Here is a 27,542-nt window from a genome sequence, read left to right as displayed (position 1 = left end):
ACAAAACCTGCAGTAGGGGCAAGTGCTTTGCAGTGGCTATTCAGCTTATTTTAAAGTCTTATTCTGTGGCTAAGGCTTTCTCTTTAAATATGATTAAGTTTGCCCTTGACTGCTTCAAGCATTTACATGCTGTAGAAAATGAACCAAAACAAATTCCACTGTACACTAGCATGAGTTCTTCATTTACCAACAACACTTGAGGTATTCATATTATAGAAATGTGTGACACTATAACAGAATGGGGTATACCGACACTATACCCATTTTACAGGTGAAGAAAGCAAGGTTTAGACTACAAACTACATCACCTACCCACCCAAGATTACCTAATGATAGAACTAGTATTCATGGGAAGGCTGCTTAATTTCAGATTTGTGCATTTAAGGAAGAAAAAAAGAAGAAGAAAGTAAAGAAAGGAAGAAGTGGGGAAGTGGGGAGAAAGGGAAGGCAGGAAGATTAACATCCATAAAGGTGTCCCCCAAGTGAAAAAAAGAGAAAAAATTGAAAGATCACTGAAAAAGGAAAGTCTTTGTGGAAAAAAAACTAGTCAACACACATACATACACATATACACACAATCTCTCTTAAAAGGAGACTGGAAATCAGTATTAATATGGAAACTAAAGAAAAATCAATAAAAAATACATAGGACATGAATCGTATGCTCCTGCTCTCATACTCAATGACCGATTTTAAATAAACATCCTTAGCCACGACTTGTTTTCTGCTTAATAAAGGAAAGAAAATAAAAGCTATGAATATTCTGTGACCACAGATTTTGTCAGAAATGAATTTTCATGTTAGAGATTTAGGAAGCCTGAGACTTACATATTTAATATGGATTTTATGACATCGGTGTAAATACACTCTGCAGTTTTGTCAAGTCCCTGATCTATTCCTATTAAGTCTATTCTCTGCTTAAAAGGCCTTCAGGAAAGTCTAAGAGATGCAGTCGTAGCCATATTATAATTATATTCAGTAAAAGACATAGAAACAAATTAATAGAACATCTAAGTAACAATAAGAGGTTTTCAAACTCACTTTTTACCATGCTCAAGGAGAAAATGGTGACTTAAACTACACTGGAACTGTAAACATTATATACATTGAGGTTCCTTATCCTAACAACTGCTCTGTGTATCTAATACTTAAAATCAACCTAATGTTTCTTTCAAGGGCTTTTAAAGTCCTCTGTCATCTTCATCCTATCATAAATGAAATTTCAGGGATCTAGGTGGGCACCTCTCAAGGAAAAAGAAGAGACAGTTGGTTGAATGTCAGAGTTAGGAGGCAAGTCTGAGATCAGCTAATCAAATGGGGAGACTGAGGCCCAGAAAGGCAACTTCCCCAAGGTCACTCTGCAGGTCCAGGCATAGACACTATGCATACATGTTTGCATATATGGGCTGTAGTATCAATTGCAAAGTAGTGAATATTACAAGATCTGTTGAAGGAAGCCTTTGGTCTTATCTCAAGACAGTACATATCATGGAAATAAGATAAATGGCTTAACAGCAAAAATAAAGGTCAAAGAGTAGTTAGCACTGAGTACAAAATACTCAAGGTGACATGTTTCTAAAAGGAAAGAATGAAGAGGAAAGATTAAAATTTTATACAAATTGTAAGAGGAGTGAGACAGCAGGATCTTAGGCCAGAAAAACAAATGTACATATGTGAGGAAGAAGTAAGGCAATCCTAAAGCATATGATTCAAAACACTTGGAGACTAGATAAAAATAATTATGCAACTTGGTTAGCGATGAAAACTTTCTGAACACAGACAATGGCTTCCCTCTGGCTCTGTAAAGTGGGTCTTGGGGCTTGAGGATGAGAGGCTGTTATTAAATGTATTTTGAATCTCAACTTGCCTAAAAATAATAATGCTTTCAAAAGTGGATAGTTAAGATCATACACAGTCACTTACATTCAACCAAAGTTCTAGAACCAAAATTGTTGATTTTTCAGCTAATACTTGAAAGTTTAATTTCAGAATCAGGGAGCATTTTGACAACCTGACACCTGTTAATTTTTCTTGAAAATTTAGTTTCAATTTTTTTTACCACTTTCCCCAGAACTTTCTATAAGTGAGGATTTAACAGTTGCTCAATATAGCTGTCAATCATCAAAACAATATTTAAGTATTTTAAGTAACTGATGTAATTTGGGGTAAGGTAAGAACAATCCCCCTCCCCGCTACAAAAAAATAAACAGTATTAAGGGAACCTGCATAGCCAGAGATTTTTAAGAATACAACTTTCTTGCTGCTGACATGCAACTCAATAACTGCCAGTTAAAAGAATCTTTATACAAGAAATAATCAATCTTCCCATGTTTTCCTCTCTCTGCTACCTGCTTTTCTTCTTCCTTCCTAATTACAACCCTTAAATAGAATTCGTGCCTTATATCAAATTCACCGAGTATCATAATTCCTCCAAGTGGTAAAGATACCTCAAGACAAATGCTGGGCATAGAAGCCACAGGGCATAAATCTGCAAAGAAGTAAAAAGCTAACCTTTTCAAACAATATGGCTTCTCTCTCACTTACCAACTTTACATTCCCCTGTATGGCCCCGGGAGATGACTGGTTAGCCAGAGACGGGTAAGATTCCTCAAGGAAGGAACAACCTAAGACAGGCACAGTCGCAGGGGGGCCATCAGGTGAAAAATTGGGGATCAACAGAGGTGAGGCTTAGAACCTCACCCCCCACTGTTTTGAGAGAAATCTTCTGCATCCATGGATGTTTTATTGCCCTTGTCTAGCTTGGATTAACACATAGTCTACAGGCACACACCTGATCATCTACATTTGCTCTCTTACAACACTAAACTATGTTTTCTACCTTTATCTTGCATCTACCTACCACTTCAGCATTTCATTAAAATAATAATAATAATAATAATAATAAAGGGAGAAATGTGGGATTCACATATAAATCAAGTATAAAAATCAAGCGAATATTCATATTTGACCTGATTGTTTATAGTTCATAATGAGTGATCAAAACCGAAAGTTTTTGTGACGACTGCCCTGTACTGTTCACCATGTAAGAACTTATTCACTACGTAAGAATTTGTTTACCATGTAAGAACTTGTTCGTTATGCTTCAGAAGATTGGAGGTGGATTAATGATTGTGCATTGAGCTTGGGGTGGATTAATGATTGTGCATTGAGCATTGACTCCCCTATACAGAATTTTATTGTTGTTAACAACCATTTGATCAATAAATATGAGAGATGCCCTCTCAAAAAAAAAATACTAAAAGGTATTACCCAAAGATAAAAAAAAAAAAGAATCTTTATACATCTTACATATCCTCTAGAGAAATCAACTCCAGATTATATGTAGAATTAACTTTCCTCACCTTTGCCAAAATTAACCTTTTAATCATTTCTCCAGAACCCGTTACATGGTTCAATCATTGTGGATTTGGGTGTATGTCTCTGATTGAAATGCTTATGACAGTGATCAGCATTACTGTGCCAGGCACAGTGCTAAGTCCTTTGCAAGTATTATATCACTTTCTTCTCACATTAACTCTATAAGCTAGGGATATTTATGATCCCTGTCATACAGACAAGGGAATGAAGGTTCAGAAAGCATCTGGACACAGCCCATCTAACTCTGGAGCCCATGCCCCGAAACATGTGTGCTGCAACTGGAAAGCAGGGATAGCACATAATGAAACCCTGTGGGCAAGAGTTCCTTAAATGAATTTGTATTGAAAAGTGGAAATTCTAACAGAAAAGCAAAGTAACTCTAGGGAACAAGGTTCATGATCAGGGCAGTTTACAAGGGTCATTTTAGGATTATTTCTGATTTTCTCCTCTTAGTAAGAGGGTGGTAAGAAGATAATCTGTGTCTTCTGGTGGAAGAGAAGTATACCTCATGGCTCCTTCATGAGCTATGCCTCTTCTAAGGCTCAACTTGGATCCGCATGCTGGGCGTGCAAGTTAAGGACTCCAGCACCAGGGAGAGCTGGTCCTTTCCGTGGAGCTTCCAAAAATGAGCAATTGTTTTATTTCAACTAGGGAGCAAGCTGGCCACATGCACTGGATATACTGCCTTCAGGCAAAAAACTAATACTAAAAAAGGAAAAAGAAAGAAAAACACTTTCTGTTGATGTCAATGCTTCAGTGTAACAGGCAAAGCCAAGACTATGGCCACGTCGCTGAAGACCTTTGATGTCAGAAAATGACCATGAAGGGCCTGCTGCTTGTGAAATGACAGATGTTAGGGTCCCTCAGACACTCCAAAAAGGCCATTTTCTGTTACCATTTAACTAATCCAATTTGAAAAAAAGGAAAGTAGTTTCCAAAAGTAGAATTTAAATAACACTTGATAGTTTAAAGAAAGATTTCCTAAAGGAATGAAGTAGCTCTTAACCTTTTTAAAAAGTCAAATATTTCAAGGCCCTCTGTGAATAAGGAGTTGGGCTTTCGTTTTCATTAAGAAAATGTGTACAAATGAAAAAATGAAATACATGGCTTTGGTATCAGTTTGTACTTTGCTCATCAGAGCAGAATCACCATTTATTTGAAGAGGAGATGTGCAGGATATACGTGTTTAAATGAGGAATGCATTTAATTTTAAAGTGTTATGGACAAATGGATTCACTGACCCCTCAGAGGGCCTTCAAAGGCACAACGGTTTCTGTAGCGTAATGTGGGAACCATTGTGTAATTTTAGAGTTTCTTATTTTTGTTTTATCTCCAATCATCTCCCTAAGATTTGACAGGATTAATTGACTTATCAACTTTGTATAAATAATGCATATAATGGAATGTACCCCCTGCACAAAAGACTCTTTAGAGCTAACATGTATTTTGCAACTTCCACTGATCAATTTTATCTAAAGGCAACATTTCCTTGGCTTGCTTCCTCCTCCCCTCTTTCTCAAAGTGTCTACCTGTTGGAGATCTGCCCTAACTCTTTATATGTTTACTGTAGGTCTAAGAAGCCCTACAGTAAAGAAACTTGGCTGACCTTATTTGCACTAGCATTTCCCAATTTTTCTTACTGATTTACAACTTCCAGGTTTCTACAGCAGTGATTCTCAAACACGAGCATGCATTAGAATCTTCCAGAGTGCCGGCTCAGATTAATGGCCCCATCTCCAAGTTTCTGGCTCAATAGGTTTGGGATGGACTCAGGGAATTTGTACTTTCAGAGCTCCCAGGTGGAGCTGCAGGGCCTGCACACTTTGAGAGCCACATTCCCAAAAACATCATTTAGGGTTAAGTTTCACAAACCTTAGTGTCATGTCAAACTGAACGAGGATTTTTATATCAAAATTAAATGTCCTTTCATAATATTCTGGTTTTTCTCTCCTGTCTATGAGATATCAGTAATTCTAAGTGTCAATAAACTTGTGTCAATGAACATAATGATCCATACTCTTAATACTGAATTATGAATACAATCAAGATGCCAACTAATGAGTTGAAAATTCTTGAGGTATATGATTTTAATGTAAACCTGGAAAGCTACTAGGAAAACTGAATCAATTTTACAATGGCCTGCATGTTTATTAACTTATACTAAGATGATAATAAATTAAGTAACTAGTATGAGAAAGCATGTAATTGTAAACTAAGGAAATGATAAAACCTGACAACAATGTGAATTTTTCTTTCTGGAGGTCATTGCATAATTAATATTTTTTGTTCTTTCCTGACTTTCTTGCTTATTGTAATTGAACAGAATGCAACTTTGTAGGCTTTTAGTATAGTATGAAGAATGCATTAAATCTCTCTAACAGTTTTTATCCAATGTAATCAGCTCATTGGTTGCATTAGGAACCTAATAAATAACAATGTTATAGAAATATAATAATAAATAAATAAATAACAATGTACCTGATAAAATATGAATTATCATTTTAGGGGTATTATTTCTAGTTTAATCAATGGTCAATAACTAAGGTCAAAACAGAAAACTTGGGTAACTGGTGAATAAGAAAAGAAGGAAAAACTGTTTCAGTGAATTATCAGCTGTGCTGCAAATTTCTAAAAATACACTGCAAGTTAACTGAGAAAAGAAATTATCTTAGCAACATTAGTGCAAATAAAAATCACATCTAAAACTCCACCAAAGAAACTAGTTTTCAATACTCCCAATGTTAATTTAGCTAATGAACAGTTAAAAGAATAAACTAGGATTAACTAATCGCCTTTTTCTTCAATGTCTCTTTCGCACCAAAAACACTGATGAGATGCTTACATAGTCCTAAGATTTTAGACATCTTTAACATGCTGGACAGGCACTATGTAAGTGTGATGTGTGTAGGTTTGAAAAGAAACTGTATAAGACGTGTGATTAACAAGTCAATAGCTGCTACCTTCATTTCACAGATGAGGACACTGAGGCCCAGAGAGAATAGGAAACTTGCCTCAAATTACCCAGTTAAGTATTGGAGCTGGGCTAATTCTAGATTTTCAGTGGAGATGCTGATTATGGTTTTATCTCAAAGCATAAAGAAATACATAAGTTGGCATTAATGGGAATGTGGCATCCAACCTATAATGTACAGCAGTGTTTGATACCAAGGCTACAAGGCTCAAGTCATAAGATTCTGTACTTTTCATAAATTCAATCTTTTAAGAGTAACCTGACTGTCATAAATATCACCAAACACTTAACAATGCTGGAGGACCAAAGCCATTACTATAGCCTGTCTTACCGGATAAAGGATTCAAATTAAATTCCATCAAACCACAGTGAGCCAACACACTTTGACAAGCACCTCACATCCAAAACCTCCAAGAGCCTGGAAATTTTTCTTTTTCTAATTTGCTCCCCTTTTCTCTTTACCAAGAGACAAAAGGAAGCCCAGCAAAATGCTGAATGGGGTATAAGAAAACACAACAAAGTTAATAGGGGACTACAAATGGCCCTTCAGAATTTGTAAAAACACAAAAACAAGAGGGCGCACTTCCATCGCTGCACAATACTGCTTTTGTTTAAGAGCCAAGTCTCAGTCTTCAAACGTGTTGGTAATAAATCAGCAGGCATTATTTTAAATCAACTGGTTTTATGAAATAAGCCAAGAGTTGAAAGAGGCAGGACTAATTACCAACATTCCTTGATGAATTACTTAGCGGCCTGTGCTAAGTCAATGTGCGTCTACTTCTTGATCCCCAGTTTTATCCCGTACTTATTTCCCAGGAGGTAAAAAGAACATGTGGCTAATTAAGGCACCAATCTCCACAGCCAGAAGCACTCAAGGTAAGATTTCTTTCGAAAAAATGAAAAGGTTCTTTGCTTGGAACTTATTAATCTAATTTTTACTACTTCACTAGCAAAACAGCTCTAATCTTGTCACCTTCAGGCAGTCTGAACCACCATGCAAGTGTTCAGAAAAAAAAGTTACATATTTGTAATTTAGCCAATAAGAATTTCTTAAGCCTTTCCTAACCAGCAGGAATGTCTCTGGTTTGTCGCTTCTAATTAAGTCTCAACAAAATTTCTAGCTTCTAAATTTTAATTATACAAAACTCAGGGCCAACAGGGGAGATTATGACAAAGCTGTGCCTGGTGATAAGGTAGTAGAAATCTGAACTTTGCTTTTCATGTTGGGCCTCTTAACTAGTTTTCAAAATTATTCACAACCTAGTGATTCAAATTATTTTATTCATTTAAAATTTTTAAGACCCTTATGCTTTGCTATCTTTACTGTAGTAACGGCCATTTGAGTTACATAATGTGCATAAATCTAGTAAACTCCCGACAGAGGAACTGTGCTGCTTAAAAAATTGTGGATAAAAAGAAGTTTGCTAAGACTCCTAAATAAAATGCATTAGAAACACTCATTTTAATTACATTAGGAATGAATGCATATACTCTCCTACTAAAATAGTAATAACAATAATAATAATAACAACAAAATCTTTCACTACCACATCTTCCAATCTCAAAACCCATTTCAGAGATAAACAGTAGAAACAATTTGTTATAGATTTATTTTGATCCTTGTCTGGGACATTCTCTATTTTTTAAAAGAGTGACTAAAACAATTCTTTTTGAAGGACCATCCACTACTTAAAAGCCTCCTACTTCATATGCTCCAATTTTGATTCATCTTATTTTCATAAAGTTACAAATTAATACACAAAACTAACTTTATAAACAAGTTATGAAAAGCTAGTGTATTGTCAGGAGCTAAATTTTTCATAAAGTTCAGACTGATCCTCAAAGAAGTCAATAAACAGAGACATATCCAGGGCAAGAGCCAATATTCTAGTACTGACTGCAGCTATGACCTTGGGCAAAGCCACTGCACTGATTTACATATTTTTAAACAGATCCTACCCACTTACTTTAGTAGGGCAATGTTAAAATTAGATTTTGCTTACACATAGCCACAATCTCTATTGTTCAAGAGCATACCTATAAAAGGTTGTCTTTCAAATATAGGTCCTTCCTTTAATTGATGGGATGAAGTAGGTATGTGTGAAGAAGTCCCATGACCTTTTCATATAATAATAAAAGATTTATATATTATTATTTTATAATGTTAACATATAATAATAATATAAGCTGACATTCATTTAAAAGCAAACAAAAGTTTTTACTTTTAACTTAAATTCCAATTTTAACTGCTAAAATATAACAGAAGCTGTAATACTGCAAGGGGTAAAGGGAAGAAAGACTATAAATGTAACCATAATCTCATATTAAATTTCATATTAAAAGATGTGTATGACTATCAGATTGATTTTTTTAAATATTTTTAAATCATTATTAAAATATTTAATATTTTATTTTATAATATTGATTTTTATTTTAATATTAATAATATATAAATAATATATAAATAATATATATAATATATAATATATATAATATATAATATATATAATATATAATATATAATATATAATATAAAGATATTTATATTATTAAATATGATATAAATAAAATATTTATATTAATAAATTTTAAAATATTTTATATTATTAAATATATTTTAAAATATTTTATATTGTTAAATATATTAAAATAAAAAATAGACATATTTTTAAAAGTATTTTAAAAATCATTTACAACAATACAAATGTATTATTAAAGTATATAGAACTATAAAGCATATGAATTGTGTTAGCCTGGGCCAACAGAATCTTTAGAACATAAGTGATCTTGAATTATGATTTTTGGAGGTTGTTATAGAAACTCTCACTTGGGGTGCTTTTTGACCAATAATGACTATAAACCATAAGCTACCGCTACGGTCAACATGGCCAGGTGGTCTTTTTATACAGTAAGAACACATCCAGGTTTTTCATCTGGCATATCCTGGAGATTGAAGGATATACTTGAATTATTCAAATGGATGGCCCCTTACCAATTCCGAATGCTTAAGAGCATGCACCCTTCTGTTAAACCTGTGGGACTCCTCTTTGGTTTCTCTCCAAGCTCCCACTTTGCTCTAACACACTGTTACTCTGCTGATGCGTTAGAAACATTAGGGTATGTCCTTGAGGACTGTAGGAAATACAGAGGCAGCAGGGTATGTGGTTGTAAGTAAGTTAGGCTGTGGAGTCTGTGTGAGCACTGATACTCTCTCCATGCCTCAGGCTCCCCATCTGAAGATGGAGCTCATCCTACCTATCTCATGGGGCTGCATATCTGTGTATGTACTGTCTTTCAGAGGGTCACAAACCATTGTAACATCTAAGATTTGCTGCCTTCCCAGAGGCAAGTTTTTGCACCCCTCTTCCTTTCACTGGGATAGGGGCATAGCCAGTCTCACCCGTTGAGGATGCATGCTCTTTATCACATTAAGAAGAAATGACCTTTCAGAGCCAGATTTTTTTTAAGAAGGCCTCTTCCATTTTCAGTCCTCATTCTAAGGCCCCAGACCTTCATATCATCCTTAAGAGGCTGCCCTGCCCTCCAAAAGTATAGAATTTTGAGAGCTGTTAAATGAAAAGAGACTGCGCCTATTAGTATGCCTTCATTTAACAGCAGGAAAAGGGAAGGAGCTGAGCAGGTGCCGCCTCATGTTAACCCACAAGATGACCAGAGTAATTGCAGAGTGGCTCACTGTGAAGGTGATAAAGACCCTACCAAACGTGCATGGTGCAGGGGTCCACTGAGCACAGCTGACCTAATTACAACCTGAGGAAGTCAAACTACCCAGATACTATTGTAACCCTAGGCCACATAAAAATGGCCCTGAGTGGTCATAGGGGGAGAAATTATTACCATTTTGAGCCAATATTACCAAGGGAACATGTGATTAGAGCTGACGTTTCAATGTTTTCAGGAAAGTGGATTTAACTCATAGGCTTAGCTGTGTCAAGGCTGAGTATTTTGTTTCAGGTAGTTGCTCCCGTAGGTCTGCCCTTTCCAGTGGACCAGTTCTAAAAATCTAAGCAAAGATGACTTTTGTCAGCCAGCATTTCATTACTAATTACTGGTCACTAAAAGCAGGGCAGACAGAAAAATAACATCTAAAGTTAATTAATGGACATTTACTGAGATTCTTGTGCCACTTGGGCTGGGTTAAGCTTGATTTTACCAATGTAAGACAACTCTAGGGCACTCTTCTTGTGCCAGCCCTGAGATTAAGTCCTCACTCACCCCCAAGCGTTTGTAAGGAAGCATGGTAAGCAAATGGGCCACCAGGCAGTGCCCAAGTAAGCTGGTGCAGCCCTGTAACACCGGAATGATCTAATGCCTGTCAAAACACAGAGCAGAGAGTCCCCATTCTCCCTAAGGAAGAACAGAGTTTGAAGCAATATTCTCAAAAGCAGAGACAACTCAGAAGACAAAATTCTATTTCTTTTGTTCTATTTGAAAATGTGAACAAAGACAAAGGTAGAGTTTATGTCTATTCGATCAAAACTGCCTACTGTATTTCTTCAGACCTTGCTCCACAAAAGGCGACCACAGGGATGGAAGGCAGCAGCAGTTAGGAAGCAGAACACTGAGCTAACAGCAGCCCCCTCCAGGGACATGGATGGAGAGAAGAGGAAGGAAGGGGGGTTTCCTGTTGGACATTTCTTCTGCACTGCTAAAATCTGTCCCAAGTTAACAAGAATTGTCTGTCACTTTTTTTAAAAAATCAGTAAAAATGAGTCTTAAAGAAAAAGAAAATTACCTCACATGTGACACTCAACTCATCAAAATAATATGATGATGAAATTCAAAGACCCAATGGGAAATGGGGTGTCTGGGGGGATGGGATCAAGAGCTGTTTGTGGACTCGGAAACTGAGTTCCTTTGTCCCCTTGAGGAGCATGTGGCCTTACAGCCACCAAGTTTGATCCAAAAACAAAAGGACACTGAAATCTATAAACAGTTGTGAAATCGAGGCTCACAGAATGTTGGGGTCACACTGACTGGTGACAAAAATACATGATGGCCCACAGATAAACATGAATGAATGCATGATGGCCCAGGGTATGGCACTGGAAGAACTGTCGGATGTCCTTTCTTATGGGGACAGCACCTCTAGCAACAGATTCCCTAACTAAGCATACCAAAGCAAGTCAATCTGAGATGTGCTGAATCTGTTCCTGTTTCTTTTATAAGGTGCTGCACCCTAGGCTAAATAAATCAGGAACAAAATCTAAATGCATAGTGGGGTTTGGAAATAACTTCTGCTAATCTGTCACCGAGCAACCTAGTTGCAACTCCACACACCCTTTTCTTCCAATTTCTGTATTATACTTAAATAATAAGAAATACCTTGAAAATTCTACACCAGGTAGATTTCAAGTTACAGAGAAAAGCCAGCAATTTGGTCATTTACCCTTTCTCTCTCCCTAGTAAAATCACAAAGACTGTTGGGTGTGAAACAGGGTGACAAGGAAGCAGGACTTCATCCCAACTAGCTGAAATAACTAAGCAAATGGGATGCCACATTATGAGACAACCACAAAATAAATGCCAAGTAAATTTAGTTTACAATGTAGATGGCCCTGGCAAAAATGTTTCTGTATTTGATAAACAGCACGCACCATAATTTCTAATTCTACAGCAATCTACCCAACTCCTAGCATTACCTGAGATGACTTGGAAAAAAAGAAAAATTCAAAAAATATATGCTTTCAAACTAAAAATTTCTGAAAGCTATACAAAAAGCTTTTTAAAGTCATGCAACTTTTCTCCTAAGCAGAACAGAAAGTTTCAGTGTACAATCTACTCTAGAGAAGACCTTGCCTTGAAATTTTTAATTCCAAGGTGAAAGAAAGGAAGGAAGGGAAGTAGAGGGGAAGATCCTTGGCAATTCTCTAAAAATTCCTGAACAGAGAAATGTTTTCGAACTATAAACTAATGTTTTCAAGCAATAAACTGGCAGAGTACATGTTGTGGGAGGAAGTGGGTAGAGAAATTCTGATGAACTTGCCAGTCCATTATCAGAGCAACCAGATGAGAAGGTGAAAACATATGCTTGATGAGTGCGTGGACAAGAACACCGTGGTTTGGACCATGACGCTTCTTCAGCTATGAGATCTGATACTGTCCACAAGGTCTACCCCAGGTTCCTCTGCTTTTGTTTAAAAGAAGCAACATCAAATTTTTCAAACATCAGGTTTGACTCACATGAGAACAAAACTCACCTGCAGAAGAAACTGCCCCCATTAATGGTTCTTAACAACTTTTTTATTAATTCATAATTTGAAATACAAAGTGTGTTCACTACAACAAAAAAAAATGCATTATGCACTCCCAAGTATTGGTTAATTTATGATAAAGAAGCATCCATAAATTACCAAATCCAACTGAGTATGACTGTTCTTAAACCCAGAGGGTATCTCTAATACTTAAATATATAGCAATTACATAGCAGTAAGACTAATCATTCAGTGTCACCCGACATGAAGTCCAGTAATAGGAATAAAAGCCAAAAATTAACTAAATCAATGTAGAAACCAGAGGCTAATCTTGCAAACTTTCATGAACTTACAAGACTGAACAATAAGTAGTAATGCAAATTACCAACCTCTAATCTGAATCCCAAAGACTAGACCTTAGCTTACCAGATGCTATCAGTATGTTTTAGACATGCTTTATAAAGGTTCCGATTTTAAGTATAACTCTGCCAAAGAAAAGGATTAACCTGAAAACACTAATTTAACTTTCGAAATCAGTCATTCATCCCACTGATGGTAAAAAGTTGGTAACTGGATTTGGTGTGTTTGATATTCTCTCAAGTTTTCTTGCCAACCAGTGGGAGATGGAGAGATTTAACCAGGATGCTCAAACACATGATAGAACGGTCTGACTGTACATAACTAACACCACTGAGAAACAGGTATGTTCTGTTTCAGCAATTTAAATCTTTAAAAATTCAATGAAAAATACTCAGGTTACACTATCTATTCAATATAATCTATATCATACTGCACTCAATTTGTATACTCAGTACTACTCATTTCATGAAAATGTATATTCATAGAAAAATAGTCCAAGATTAAGCAAATTATCTGATTTTTCTATTAACCATTTACTTTATAAAATTATGCTTATAATTTAAAAACTATAAAAGGAAAAAGAAAAAATGATTTTTCTCAATTACCTTTCTATAATAAATATTTCATAATATTATTATACAAAAAACTTTTATGAATACATTAAATATTTTTATACCATACCAAGTCTTTTAGGACCTGAAGCAAGCAGTTACAAGGTTCTTTTCTTAAAAATGCTGTTTGAATTTCTTAGAATGTCATCTTACATAAAATCATATATTTTTACTTGGGCTTTCTTTTAAAGGCACTAAAATATTTAAGGGTCTAAATAGCTATCAAAACCATCTGCATTGCTAGGCCAATGATTCTTTCTTTTCATTTATATGACACACTTTACTATTTTATATAACTGAAGTATAAAAATGTACAAGTTAAAGAAACATAAACTATATTCAGTATGCAACAGATATTAACCAATTGCTCATTTTTAGTTAGATAAGTTCTCCCAGTTCTAATACTTTATTTGTGCTTGAACTTGGGACATGTTCCTGGCATAACTAAATTGAGGATTGTAGCTCAAGCCAGCATTACCAACACAACAACATATAAGGAAAAATGGGTGTATTATTCAAACCATTTAGCAGAGATTTTAATTTTAATCATTTTCAAAAGTAACATTTTAAGTAATAAAAACATGTAGGAATAATGTCCATTTTTAAGATTATTTAGAAATTATGTTTCAACACATTTGTATTTGGGTAATTTTCTCAACATCAGAGGCAACTGCCTTAATAAGAATACTGATTTAAATTAGCATAATTTAATATAATATCATACATTACCTTCTAATTGGACATAAACCACTACTAGCACAAATCCATGTCATCTCTCCTAAAATTAGTCTTTCAGATTTAAAAAGTAGACTACTATGGAAAATCAAATAGGCATATTTCTCCACATTTTATTGTTTTTCAATTCATACAAAACTTCAAATAATCTAAGGTACAGACAAAACAAATATGATTCTTGTGAACACCAGACAACTTAAATCTTAAATAAATCTTAAATCTATAAAAGCTTAGTGATCGTCAATTTTCACCCAAGCAGAACAGAAATACTTAATATATAATCTATTTCCAAGAGAAAACCTTGCCTTTACTTGGAGGGTGGGGTGGGGGAACAGGACAGAACATCCATTAATTGTGACAATGTCCAGAACTGCGAACATTTTAAAGTTTTACGCTAAACTCGTTGGATCTTTTTGCCCTAACAGAATTTCAGTTGGTTTTTCCATTAAAGATTTCCATGATCTCGTCACTACATTGAAGAGTTTTTGCAAATAAAAACCATTGACTTCCAATTTGTTTTTAAAGAATTTCTTTCCTATTTACTGGTAAGGATCATATATTACTTCCCAAATGTAACACATCATCCCCTCTATTTGCTTTAAAAGTAAACTTTAAATAGTGGGAGATGTTTTTATCTGGGCACACAAATGAATGCAAAGACCAACAATAAACTACCAGTGTGTAAAGTTCACATTGTTTAATGAACAATTACACTTAGGACTCTTCAGAATGAATCAATTATGTGAATGGGTTAATTTTTTTTTTAAGTTCCTTATTTTCCTTTTAACTTTCCTTGCATCAGTCATATTTAAGAGTTAGAAGATTAATCTCTAAACAAGGAGTATCTCCCAATGTGTTGTGGAGGACACATGTGTGAGATAGAATTCTATTCTTAGACTTGTTACAATTTTCCCTAGTAATTAGGAAGCTATATGTCCTTGATAGAATGAGACTAACAAGCTCCTGCAGTTTCTACTCTTGCAAAAAATCAAAGAAACCCAAAACAGACAACTCACATCAGTTAAAGGATTATGAAGTCTGGTTATTAAAGTGTAGAAAGCTCTTCTACAGTTTCATATCTGCAAAGACTTTCTAGAAGAGTCAGATTCTATAGCCAATATTATTTACTAAATAAAAGAGGAAAATTAAAGAATAGTCATGGGAAGTTTTGAGGGAAAAAATATGTATAAGTTATTACAAGAGGCACATTTCAGCCAACTTGTACATTTTAAAAATTTACCAAAGAAGGATGGAAAGATATTATTACAACAGACACCTATTCCTACTTGCAATTTCTCATGGAACAGCAATATTTCTCCTCCATTTAGTGTGGGTTACTGTCAAATTTACAGTTAGTTTCCATCCTTCTTTTAAAATACAAGGCCATGTAGGATTCAATGAAGTTAGCATTTACAAATATTATTCATATGGGCCCATATGACCAAATACACATTCAGACAAATAAAACACCTAAAAAGTGGAAAATGTTGGTCTGAAGAGGGCTCAGCCCAACCAGAGAGAGTGACACTCACATACCTTAAGGACTTCCATTGGCACCTGGGTGGCAGAGGGAAGGGTGGTGGGCACACTGACGTTTATGGCTGGTGTCTGACTCACAGGCACTCTCTGCTGCATGAACTGGGCCGCCTGCAGCTTCTGCTGTTGCTCCCTGCGCTCCTGCTCCTGCATCTGCTCACGCATGAGTTGCTGGCGTAGCAAGATGCGTGATGTCATACTGGAGGAGCTTATTGGAGGCTTGGAGGCCCCAGGATGCTCCTCGGAACTGCTGTGGGAAAACCGAAACACACATAACATTTAGTTTCTAATGAGACCCTTCGTTTGCATTTTGGGTATCCTAAATTGCACCAAACCATGAAATGAACCTGTGCAAATATAATCAAGTTGCAGAATAGTAGTACTCCACATAATTGAAAATCAAGAGGTGACAGGATTTAAGTCATTAGCAATTGAATTAAAATAAACCAGCTTGATTGCATCTAGGCATTTTTATCATGTGGCCTAATTTTTTTCTGACATTTTATACTGTATACTACTCATACCGCCAAATATAGTGCTGCCATATGAAGTGCCAAGAAGCGATGTGCCTTTATGGCACCCAGATTTCCACATTTAAAAATAAATCACTTGATTTGCTTTTTTATAACTGAATCTAACCAAACTACTAGTTCTACATGTTATCTAAATTCCTTAAAGATGTCTAAAATGTTTACTAACACAAAACAGTTTAAAGGAAGGTGAATTTTTGTCATGGGAAGTTTTTCTAAGATATGGAAAGTAAAAATCATCAATGAAAAAAGAATTTGGACCGGAATGTTGACACTGAACTCGACCTTAGTCTTTGGGAATGGGGGCAGAAGACAAGCTGGTTTGACAACCCAATTCTTCTCTGCCTCGTTTTCATTGTACTGCCTTTTCTTCAGATTCATCTTGGCATGCCCTCTCCTGTATGTGCTCAGCAAGTTCCCCATGAAGCCTGAGTTTAAGGGTTTGGCACTTAACTGAATCCAAAATTACTGAAAATGCTTAAACACTAGTCAAAAGTTAAGAAGGAAGGACTCACTAATTTTCCTAAATGTGGGTATCCATGGATTATCTCACCACCTCAAAAACATGAATAAGTCTTCAAACGTTTTTCTGCCTTAGTTACCATGCCCGGAAAAGAAGGCTAACAATAGTTGTTTACCCACATACTCATTTAACACAGTGGTATGTGTTTCTAAAAATTCTATTGCACCATTTATATTTTAAAGCCATACCTCTAGGGGTTTTTTGAAGATTAAATAAAATATAAAATAAAGCACATAAATCCCCTAGAACAATGAATGCCATGTAGTACTGCCTCAAAAAAATGTTGTCCCTATATTACCTGAAAATTTTAATTATTTATATATTTCCAGCAATATAATTTTCTTTAAAGAGAAAAAAAAAGATTTCTGCTTAGAGCAAATACTACAAAGTTTTAGTACCTAAACAGAAAGTACCACTTGAGAAATTATTCACTCCTGAGTAAGTCATTCTTCATGGGGAGTATTTGCACCTTTACTGTCCTTTGAGTATAAACCCAGTATTGTCTTTACCTTCTAACAAAAGGTCAAACAGAGCCTTTAAATCATTGGCCACCCTTATGAGCTCCTTAAAGATAGGAATCATCAAACTCTACAGGTAACAAAACATTCTAAAGGATGAAAAAGTGTTTCTGTTTCATTCTCACACAGTTCTGGAAAACTACATAATAAAAATTATACTAGCAGTTAACTTATTCACCATAGGAAATGAGTTCCATAAATTGTGATAGGTTCATGTAATGTAATACTATGCAGCCATTAAAAATGATGTAGAAATATGTTTATTGTTGGAATAAAAATTACACAGTAATCTTAGAAAGCCATTTTTTACAAAAATGTTCACTGAAAGAAAAGCTGTAATGATAATGTTATTCTGAGCCATTACTATTATTATTAAAATATTTGAAGAAAACAATATTTTCAAACACCTATAATTTGTTCATATATAATTTGACTCAAAATTTTAATTTTCATTGCACAATTTTCTTAAGAAAATAATTCAAAATGTGGAAAAAAAGATACTTACAAATTGCAAAATATTCTGAACCACCTAAATTTACCCTCTAATATGAAAATGGTTAAGTAAATTAGCAGGGAAGATGTTGGTCAAAAAGTATAATCTTTGAATTATAAGATCAAGTTCTGGGAATCTACAGCACAGTGACTATGGCTAATAGTACCACACTGTATGCTTGAAATCTGCTAAGAGCGTAGATCTTAAGTACTGTCACCACAAAAAAGAAAATAAATAGTAATGTGAGCTGGTGGATTTTTTTAGCTTAACTATAATCATTTCACAATGTATATGAATATCAAATCATGTTATACATCTCAAATATATACAATTTTTGTCAGTTATACCTCAATAAAGCTAGCAAAAAAATAAAACTATTTAAAAGATCTAAGCATAAAATAGATAAAAAAGAAGTAAATTATGATACATAAATTTGGTAATATTGTTTTCTAAGTGCACAACTACAGAACAAAGTGAGAAATGCGTGCAATTAGAGTAAATTTAAAAGTAGGATTTGAAAGTGTATTTACATTCTAATTTAAAATAAGATGTATATATGTACACAAATGCATATACATGACAAGCAGGGACTGTATAAAGATTATCTTAATTGCCAGATTAGGAATGGAAATATAGGTAAATTTATTTTTCTTTCTAGTTCTCCTAAACTGCTATAAAGCCATACTGTATTTTTTTCAATGGCAGAATATATGCCACTAATGTAAGACATGAAGAAAAAAGACTGCAGTGATCAAAGTCACCATTGGCTAGAAGAAGGGAGCCTGGATCCATCGGGAACAGTATTTTGACAACAGCATGGGGAAGCAGTGACTGAATCCAGTGCCCTGGTTCTCCTGAAAGTCTGCAGCATCACGAAGACTTACACCCTCCTTCCTTTATAGCTTCTTACCAATGCACAAAGATTAAACAATGTTAATACCTGGCTCATAATTTTAAGAGAACACACTCATCCACATTAATGAAAATATCAAGCCATTACTCAAAATAGTCTATTCACCAAGTAAGAGTCTACTAAAAGAGCATCAAAAGAAAATGTATTTTCCCACTATTGAGTATGTGTTCAAAGCACAAGTATACTTTCCTAAACCAAGAAAAGCGGGGGTGGGCTATTTAAAAATAAATAAATAAATGGTCTTACTATTCAAAGCCTGTCAGGTTAAAACATTCTCAGAGAGACTGATCCTTTTGATAAAAACAGGAGCAAACCTTTGTGCTGTAGCAAATGCAGCTGTGGAATAATCGCACTAATTAGCTGCTCAAGACAAGCCATTGGCTGTGATAGTGGGAGAAAAAATCCGTTCAATTAACAGTAAAGCATTCTTGAGACACATTAAATTAAAATTACCAGTTATCAACACACCAAGACTTCAGACTTCAAGTCGACAACAATATCATTTAAAGCATTTACTGAAATATCCTAAAAGAAAAAAAATTCATATTTATACAGTAGACCTGCATAAATAAATTGAAACCCCACTGAAGAAAATCTAGCAGAGCTCAGCTAATTGACATTATTTTAATAAATCTTCTAAAAAAAAATACAGGCACAGGAAGATACAGTCACTTCACACACTCACTGTGGGACATTTCCACGATGTTAAAGATGACTCCCAGATTCTCAGCTTTACTCTCCATCTTTTAAACATCCCTTTCTCTTAGAAATAATTGAATCTGCAATTATCACCTTAAGGACAAAAATGAAGTTATCTTCACTTCAAAATATTATCAGGACAAATGAACATTATGTTTAAAACCAAAATCAAGGATTATTTGAGAACATTTAAAGTCGCTAAAAGCTTATTTTTAAAATGAGGATCTGATCCTTAAACCACTAATGATAAGGAGAGTTGTCCAAATGTATTTCATTTTAAAAGCTAGCTGAACTCTTCCAGGGCCCGTGAAGCTCAGCATGCATTAGATAATCCTAATTCTGGGAGTCTGATTCCTTTTAATCAGATTATATGTAGGTCATTTATTCAACAAATAGTTGAGTGTTTCCTCTATGCCAGGTGCTGGGAATACCTGTTTCTAATCTCATAGAGGTTAAAGCCATGGTCACATAATTTTTCTGAGATGCCTTAAAATTAAGTCAATTATCAAAGTTACTTGACTCTTTTAATTCCACATGGTGAGGTGTACATCCCACAGTAAGAAATCACCCTTTGAAAGCCAAATGAAGGAGAAGCAAATTCCTTTACTGGCACTTATCTCAATCACTGAAGCCAAATACACAACTTCCCTGACTGCTGGGAATTGCTCAATGGTGACTCAAGGAGGACAGCAATCCACTGGACTTAAACTCTAGTTCAGTCACTGCTGAGTTGCCTGATCTTTAATGAGCCACTCAACTTCTCTGAGCCTCTGCAAATCCCACGCCCATAATGTGCTACGGTGACTGAGTGAGCTAACGTTAGCTCAGTTAAAGTGCTCATCTCAGCGGCTGGAATACAGACACCAGGCAGCCGTAAATGTGACTTCAGTCCCTATCCTGATAGCTACATTTACATTTTCAACCTTCAAAGTCTCCCCTTTCTCTTTGACAATCTATGTATGTGTACATGTACTCTGGTTTATCAGGTATATTCCTAAATTTAAATAGTTAATTCCACTGCTTTCACCAACCATTTAAAGATAGCAGACATTCCATGAAACCCAGTACCCTGCCATCCTAATGACATCTGCCTGGTCACCCCTCACCTTTGACAGTGATGCCACTACACCTCTGCTAGACCTTGCGAATCAGTCTCTGCTCTCCCCCATCATGATCACTCAAGGCAGGAATCTGGTTGTGAGTTGAAACTTAGTCTCTAGGCAGAAGGAGCTGATAGACTTTTCCCTACATTTTCTCTCTTCAATTCCTCCAGCAGAGTCCAACTCTGCCACTTAATAACCTGTGTCTGCAGCCTAGTCCATCTCTTTGAGCTTTGGTTTTCCTTATTTACAAAGAGTAAATACATCTGCCTCTCAGTGCTGTCATGAGGATTAAAAGTTGCAATAGATGTAGAAAGCTTAGCACAATGACTAGAACATAGTCCAGTAAACTGGAAGAGTTAAAAAATTAGTAGTAAAAAAATAATATAACATGCTACTTCTTATTTGATGCGAGGAACCAATTTTGTGTAAGCCTATATGCAAAGACTGGAGCAGATCTGTCTTAAAGTTTAGGCAATCCCCATTTAATTCAGACAACTTGCCAAATTTGGCAGGAGTGGAGAGAAAAAATAATTTATCCTGTATTTCTCTCATGAGCAATAAAGTGACAATCCAAGAACTTTTCTCCAGGAAAAAATGAATCTTTATTATAATCATTCAGTTGATAGAGCTCAAAGCCTAGCATTTGCCTGCACTGAGGTAATATAATTACGTCCAGGAGAGCACAAGAATGGCTGATGGTCACACACACAGTAGAAACACAGAAAGGCACAACAGTATTAACTTCCTGTACTGGTGAGAAACTATATCACAGATCAGTTAAGCTACAGGGGTTTCCAAATACACAAGACTGGCTGCCACAAAATCAGCTGAGCACTCTTATCTAAAATCCAAATGCCCAGTTACCATCCTGGAAATTCCAATTTCAGGTTAGGTAATGCCCAGGAATCAATATGTCTACAAAACTTGTGCAGCTGATTCTGATGCCTGGCCATGTTCAGAAGCAAATAGTAAAACACCCAAGATCACCAATCTGTTTAATAGGAGACCTGGGACATGAATCCTCATCTCTGATTCTTAGACCAGAATGCCTTCTTCCCTATCTGAGGAAATTCACATTCCATTCCCCACCTCCAGGAAGCCTGACAAGAAAGAGCTCTGAAAGGTCCTTCTGATACTGAATTCAACACATTGAATGGAATGGGCAGGACTACTTACTCCTGCTAAATGGACATTAAAACCAAACAGAAACATCTGTCTGGAAGCCACTTTTAAATGACAGTCTGGGCACCTAACATTTCAGAATGATAAGCACATTCATTATCTTAATCTTTCCATTCCTTCCAGAGTAATCACTTTGTAAGTTCAATGATGACATGACGTTTCCACTATGTATAGTAAAAACAAGTACCAGTAAGAAAATGTATTGCCATTTGTACTTAAAATAGCTGAGAATATGGCCCACGTAAATGTGAAAGTACCAGATTTCACAGTTTGGTTCCAAAACTTGAGATCTTCTGGACATCTGTCATCATCAACCTTGGGTTTTGGTGGTCAAGAAAAAAAAAAAAAGAAAACCTGCCAAAATCCCAGCTTTTTCTGGTAACATTACCAGCTCCAACAATAAATACTACAGGTTTCTGGCAGAGAAAATTAAAAGGCTTACAAAGTGCAGCTTGTCTTTCTCCTCTTCTTTCCTTCAACGAATAGTTGAATGCTTTCCAAAGGCCAGGTTCTACTAGACATGAGGGTATCATGGTGTCCAAAGTGGGCAATAATTTTGTCCTCTGGAGCTCTGATACTGACTCAACTTTGATTGTACAAAAGGAGGAAAACATTCTAAAAAGTAAGCACCACCATCATATGTAAGTTAAATGTGAAATATTTACTTTTCAACACTTAGATCTCAATTAGATGTTAGAGACTCTCCATATCTATTCTGGATTAATACTCTTTAAGCTAGACCTTCAGCAGGTAGCAGTAAGAGTAACCTTAATAACTGATTAGATCAAAACCAAAGAGAATTCAACTAAGATTTCCAATATATCAATATTCTTCAAAAGAGGATAACAAAAAAATGATACCTATATCCTGGAGTCTAGGAAGGAGAGAATAGAATTTCTTTATATATATATTTTACCCATAACTTTTATTTTTTGTTTTTTACATGCTATATAATGTAATACAACACTAGTACAGAGTACATATATATAATTATAAATAAGATAAAAATAAGTTGAGAGATTTTGCTTGAAAAAGTATTTCTTTTACTAGGACAGATGACCAAAAATGTGTAAGAGACTTCTGTAATGATATGACCAATATTCTTCCAGGCAATTTTCATCATCAGATTTTTTTTTAGTTGTTTATTTTCATCACTCCCAAAGAGTTTCTCACTCTATATACTTCAGCTAAGGAGAATGTCAATCTCTTACTGAAAGATATTTCCACCAAGGATATGAGAATGTCATTTCCTCATTTTATGACCATGACTCCATTTTTTACAGATGCCACTATGGGTTAGCACACTCTTAACTCAATTCCCTTCAGGAAATTGCTTGTGAGAGCCACACCATCAAAAGGTTAGCCATACCATAAAATGACATGCCCCAACTCAAGCTTTCTGTCTTTCCTATCAAGCTTCCTTCTACTCGACCACACTCTAGTAATCTTACTAACCCTCTGCCCAATTATGGAATTCCATTCACATCTAGCTGTCATGTTTTTAAAAGGCTCTGAAAAACTCATCCCCTACAAGGTATATGTAATTGATATGGCATGACATTATACCCCACCTAGAGCATTTTAAAAGGAAGAACTGTTTTTATTCAAAACCATGACAATGTTACAACAGAATTGAGATATAAGTGAGAAAGTAATTAGAAGGATCTTTTTAAAGATAGAAAGCCTTTCTATCCTTACTCAAATAATTGCTCAATCACAGGGCATGATCTGCTTGTCCAGACAACATCGTAACAGGTCAGAGAAGATTCAAAAGCCTTTGACTGCCATCACTTAGCAATTACTGCATGTCTAGGATATATCTACCAAGATACGAAATTTGCAATACTGTGTGGAAATGAAGACAAAAGTATGAATTATGGTCTCAAGAGCACTGAATGAGTGCATATGCCATAGTTTAGGAGGCAGCCTTACAAAGTGGTGGTCACATGTTATTTATGCCTTCCCAGCATTCTGTCCCACTTCTTTGGTAAAGTTCCCTGATTTCACCTTGAATAACCAGCCTCCACACTTTCAGTTCATGAGGTTATGGTGGTGTTAGTAACTCCACACAAAGGCACACAACCCGGGCGTGGCCAATCAGCATAACCATTAAATGAGCTTATGCTCCAAGATGGTCCAATAAGAGTCAGACCTATGCCTTTGACTAGAAATTATTGGGGACAAAGAATTCTCTTTCTACTAAGGTTTGGGAAAATATTAGGATGTAAATCTGAAACCTCCTGAGCCTCTCTGAAAAAAAAAAAAGCCAAACTAGATCAAACAATGATATGAACTGAAAGAAGAAACAGAAAATTGAGAAGAAGGAAGAGCCAGTATTTGGAAAACATTCAGCATCTGATCAAACCTTTCCTGAAGCCTTCATAACTCTGGACATTGGATACTGATTTGCAAAGGTCAGTCAATCTTCATTTTACTTAAGCCAGTTTGATGTGCTCTGGAATACTATAGCCAGTTTTTGTGACATTTTAAAAAATATCAGTTATTCTCAAAAAAAAATCAAAGTTTCAGCCTAAGATCTATAAATCAATATAGTATCCATTCTCCTATTTTCTCCTCATTTTAGCCAGTACAGTACCACTTGCATTTCCCAGCTTTTCAGGAGCTTATGCTGGCTTCATGCCTGTTTTGCAAATGAAATTTAAGCAGAAATGTCATGTGGTACTTCCAGGAATTCTCTCTAAAGAGATACCCATCTTGTACTTTCTGCCATCATCTCTCCTAGAATTTGGCTGTAATGGCTACAGCCCCAGCAGCCACTTTGTACCACCAGGATAAGACCCAGACTTAAGGATGGAGCCAGAATGTATTTACCCCTTCATGACCAGGTGCAGCCAGCTCCATGAGGGCAGAGATTTTTTTTTTAATGTTTTATTAACATACGGACTCTTCAGCACCTAGAATACTACTTGGCCCATAGCAAGATGACCTGCTATGGTCATTTACTGTTTCTATCCTAACAAATACCCCACCTGTTAAAATCAAATAATACTAATTAGTATTGAAAGACCTTTAGTTAAACATTGCTTGAATGATCCAGTGACAGAGAATACATTTTTCCAAGGAGCCCAAAGCTCTAGGGACCTACTATTTTTTTCCTTTTTTTTTTTTATTTATTTATTTTTTATTAAGGTATGATTGATATACACTCTTATGAAGGTTTCACATGAAAAAACAATGTGGTTACTACATTTACCCACATTATCAAGTCCCCACCCACACCCCAATGCAGTCACTGTCCATCAGTGCAGCAAGATGCCACAGATCCACTTTGTGCTTTTTCTGTGCTACACATTCTCCCGTGATCCCCCACACCATGTGTACTAAACATAATATCCCTCAATCCCCTTCTCCCTCCCTCCCCATGTGCCCTTCCACACCCCTCCCCTTTGGTAACCACTAGTTCATTCTTGGAGTAGAGACTTACTATTTTTCCTTAATTCTAAAACAAACTCTTTCACTACAAGTCAAAATAGATCTTACAGTCAATGTGTATATTTAGTAGTTTTCTCCTCCTCCAAATCAATAGTGAACTAGAGACACACAAATACATTTGATAGACAAATACTGTGGAATTAAACTACTTGTGGCTGCTCAGAAGTTTAAAGAGTTAAAGTTTGGGTAATTCAGAAATCTGGGCATTGGAGAAACCCACTCAATAAAAGGCAAAGGAAGAAAGATCAATTCAGTCACTATCTTAAATGAAAATCCATAGAACATAACAGAGAATAGCATAAGCCCTGGGGCCAGAATAACTAGGTTGAAATCCTGACTATCATTTCTCGGTTATACAAGTTGGGCAGGATTTCTCACAAAATGGAGGTAGAAAAAAAAGTATCCTTGTCATAGAGCAATAATGAAAATTAAATATGTTAATACAGGCAAGATACTTAGAATGGTGGCCAGCACACAATATGGACAATAAGTAAAAAAAGCAATGAATTCTTCTATAACATTTTAATTCCTGAATTGGTTTTTCTCTGAGCATCTTGATATTTCAAAAGTAGTGAAAACCTGACAAGTTATTTTCTAGAAAGCCAAAACTCTCAAAATATTGCCTTCTGCTATGGTGTTCCTTTGCTTTTCTAAAGGGAAATACAAAATAAATTTGCACTGTGTGCCCTCCCTAAAAGAACAGACACAAAGAAGTTAATGGGCAACAGCTCAGGAAACAAGTTGTGTCAAACATGTAATTCTGAGAGTCTATAAGGGAAGCATACTTCTATGGTGAGAGTTATAGTCACCCATAAAAATAAATTCAAAGCCAATCAAACAAAAATAGTTGCAATTAAGAATTAATTTGGATATGAATTCAAGGGTCACATCACCACTGTCCTTATGCTACATCAGGATGGCATGTTTCATCCATCCATGCCATCTATTACTTTACCTAAAGTTAATATTAAAAAAAATTAGTAAGTCAGAGTACATTCCTGCGGGGTATGACTCACAAATAGCAGCCATCACCTTCATAACTACCATCTGATTTACAAAGCAGAAATTTGTAACATTTCTAGCATAATGATGCTTTAAATACAGTACATATACGCTCTTCATAAAGCACTCTACCATTTCAGAGAGATAAGTAATTAAGCTGTTTCAATGACATAGAGAATGAAAAAATATCTAAAAAAGCAAACTCAAGACAGCAAAAACAGCACAAGAAAGTACAAGTTATTTTAAAAGCTACTCTAAGAACATTTAAAGATGTATCTGCTGAACCTTATAACGTTAACCACACTTAAATTTGGGGGGGGGATTTTTTTTAAGAATCAATTTCTAAAAATAGTTCTGCTGCTTTGAGTATTTTTCCATTATTCTTGCCATCTTTAGGCACACCTTCACAAGCTGCTGGACATAATGCTTTTCTGACTTAATCGGAGCCTCTCTCATGACCCAGGAACGTTCAGTAAATAATTATTAAACTCCAGAGGTGGCTTTTGCATAAGTTGATTTGCTTGAATGCCTATTCACTTAGGAACACAGCTTTTAGTATTGTTTTCAAATCTTATCACCTAACACAGAAAGTAAATGTTAAAGGGAGTGTGGTAGCTATCATCCAGTTAGTATTTGTCCATTTTAGTATTTTTGAAACTGCCAATTTCAAACTTGTTCTACATTTATATGCCAGGCAGATGATGTTTGGATGTTTTGTTCTATTTCCCTCTAAAAGAGAAAAAAAAATGTGTGTGTGTGTGTATGTATATATATCACACACACACACACACAGAGAGAGAAATGCAAACAAGATCTTTATTAATGTAACTGTCACTATTCCACAGTCAGGAAAAAAAAAGAGAGAAAGCAAAAAGCCAAAGTGTTTGTAATGGGACAGTTTTGACAAATTTTACTGCTAAGCATACTAGTTTTCCTGAGGAAAATCCTTTTTTATTCATAACAAAGCTGTGCTGCAGTCTGCCCTGTGATCATAAATCAAGCTCTGTTCTAACTCGGATTTTTCAAGCAGTCATTTTTTTTGGCATTATTAATTTAAGACCAACATTCAATTTTAAACAAGAAGGCAAAGCTAATGGGCTAGCATTTAGATGCCACCCCCCACCAAATGAAGAGTGTTACCCTGGTCAAATCCACCTACTAGAGGCTAACAGCTGAAGCTGATGAAAGCCACAGTCACAAAGTAACAGTTCTAGTATTTTTAACTCCCAGTAAAACCTTCCCTTTCTCTGTCCTCCCCCTTTAAAAAAAAAATGCTCCTGCCAGGCAGTCCCGGGATTATTTCCAGAATAAAACTTCACTTAC

The 27,542-nt window shown here is 35.6% G+C and overlaps 1 protein-coding gene across 13 annotated transcripts in view; it reads right to left on the bottom strand.

Moving 5' to 3' along the window:
• MITF (melanocyte inducing transcription factor) overlaps positions 1–27,542 on the bottom strand; it is a 201,115-nt gene that overhangs the window by 63,633 nt on the left and 109,940 nt on the right. For all 13 annotated transcript variants that reach the window (XM_073230893.1, XM_073230894.1, XM_073230897.1 and 10 more), the window contains one exon: positions 15,804–16,053. In XM_073230893.1, the coding sequence (XP_073086994.1) occupies positions 15,804–16,053 (250 nt within the window). The remainder of the gene's footprint in view (positions 1–15,803; positions 16,054–27,542) is intronic.

This window comes from Manis javanica, chromosome 3 (assembly GCF_040802235.1).
Source record: "Manis javanica isolate MJ-LG chromosome 3, MJ_LKY, whole genome shotgun sequence".
Taxonomy (NCBI): Eukaryota; Metazoa; Chordata; class Mammalia; order Pholidota; family Manidae; genus Manis; species Manis javanica.
Note: the sequence above shows the minus strand (reverse complement) of the source record. Positions and strands in the feature narration are given on the sequence as shown.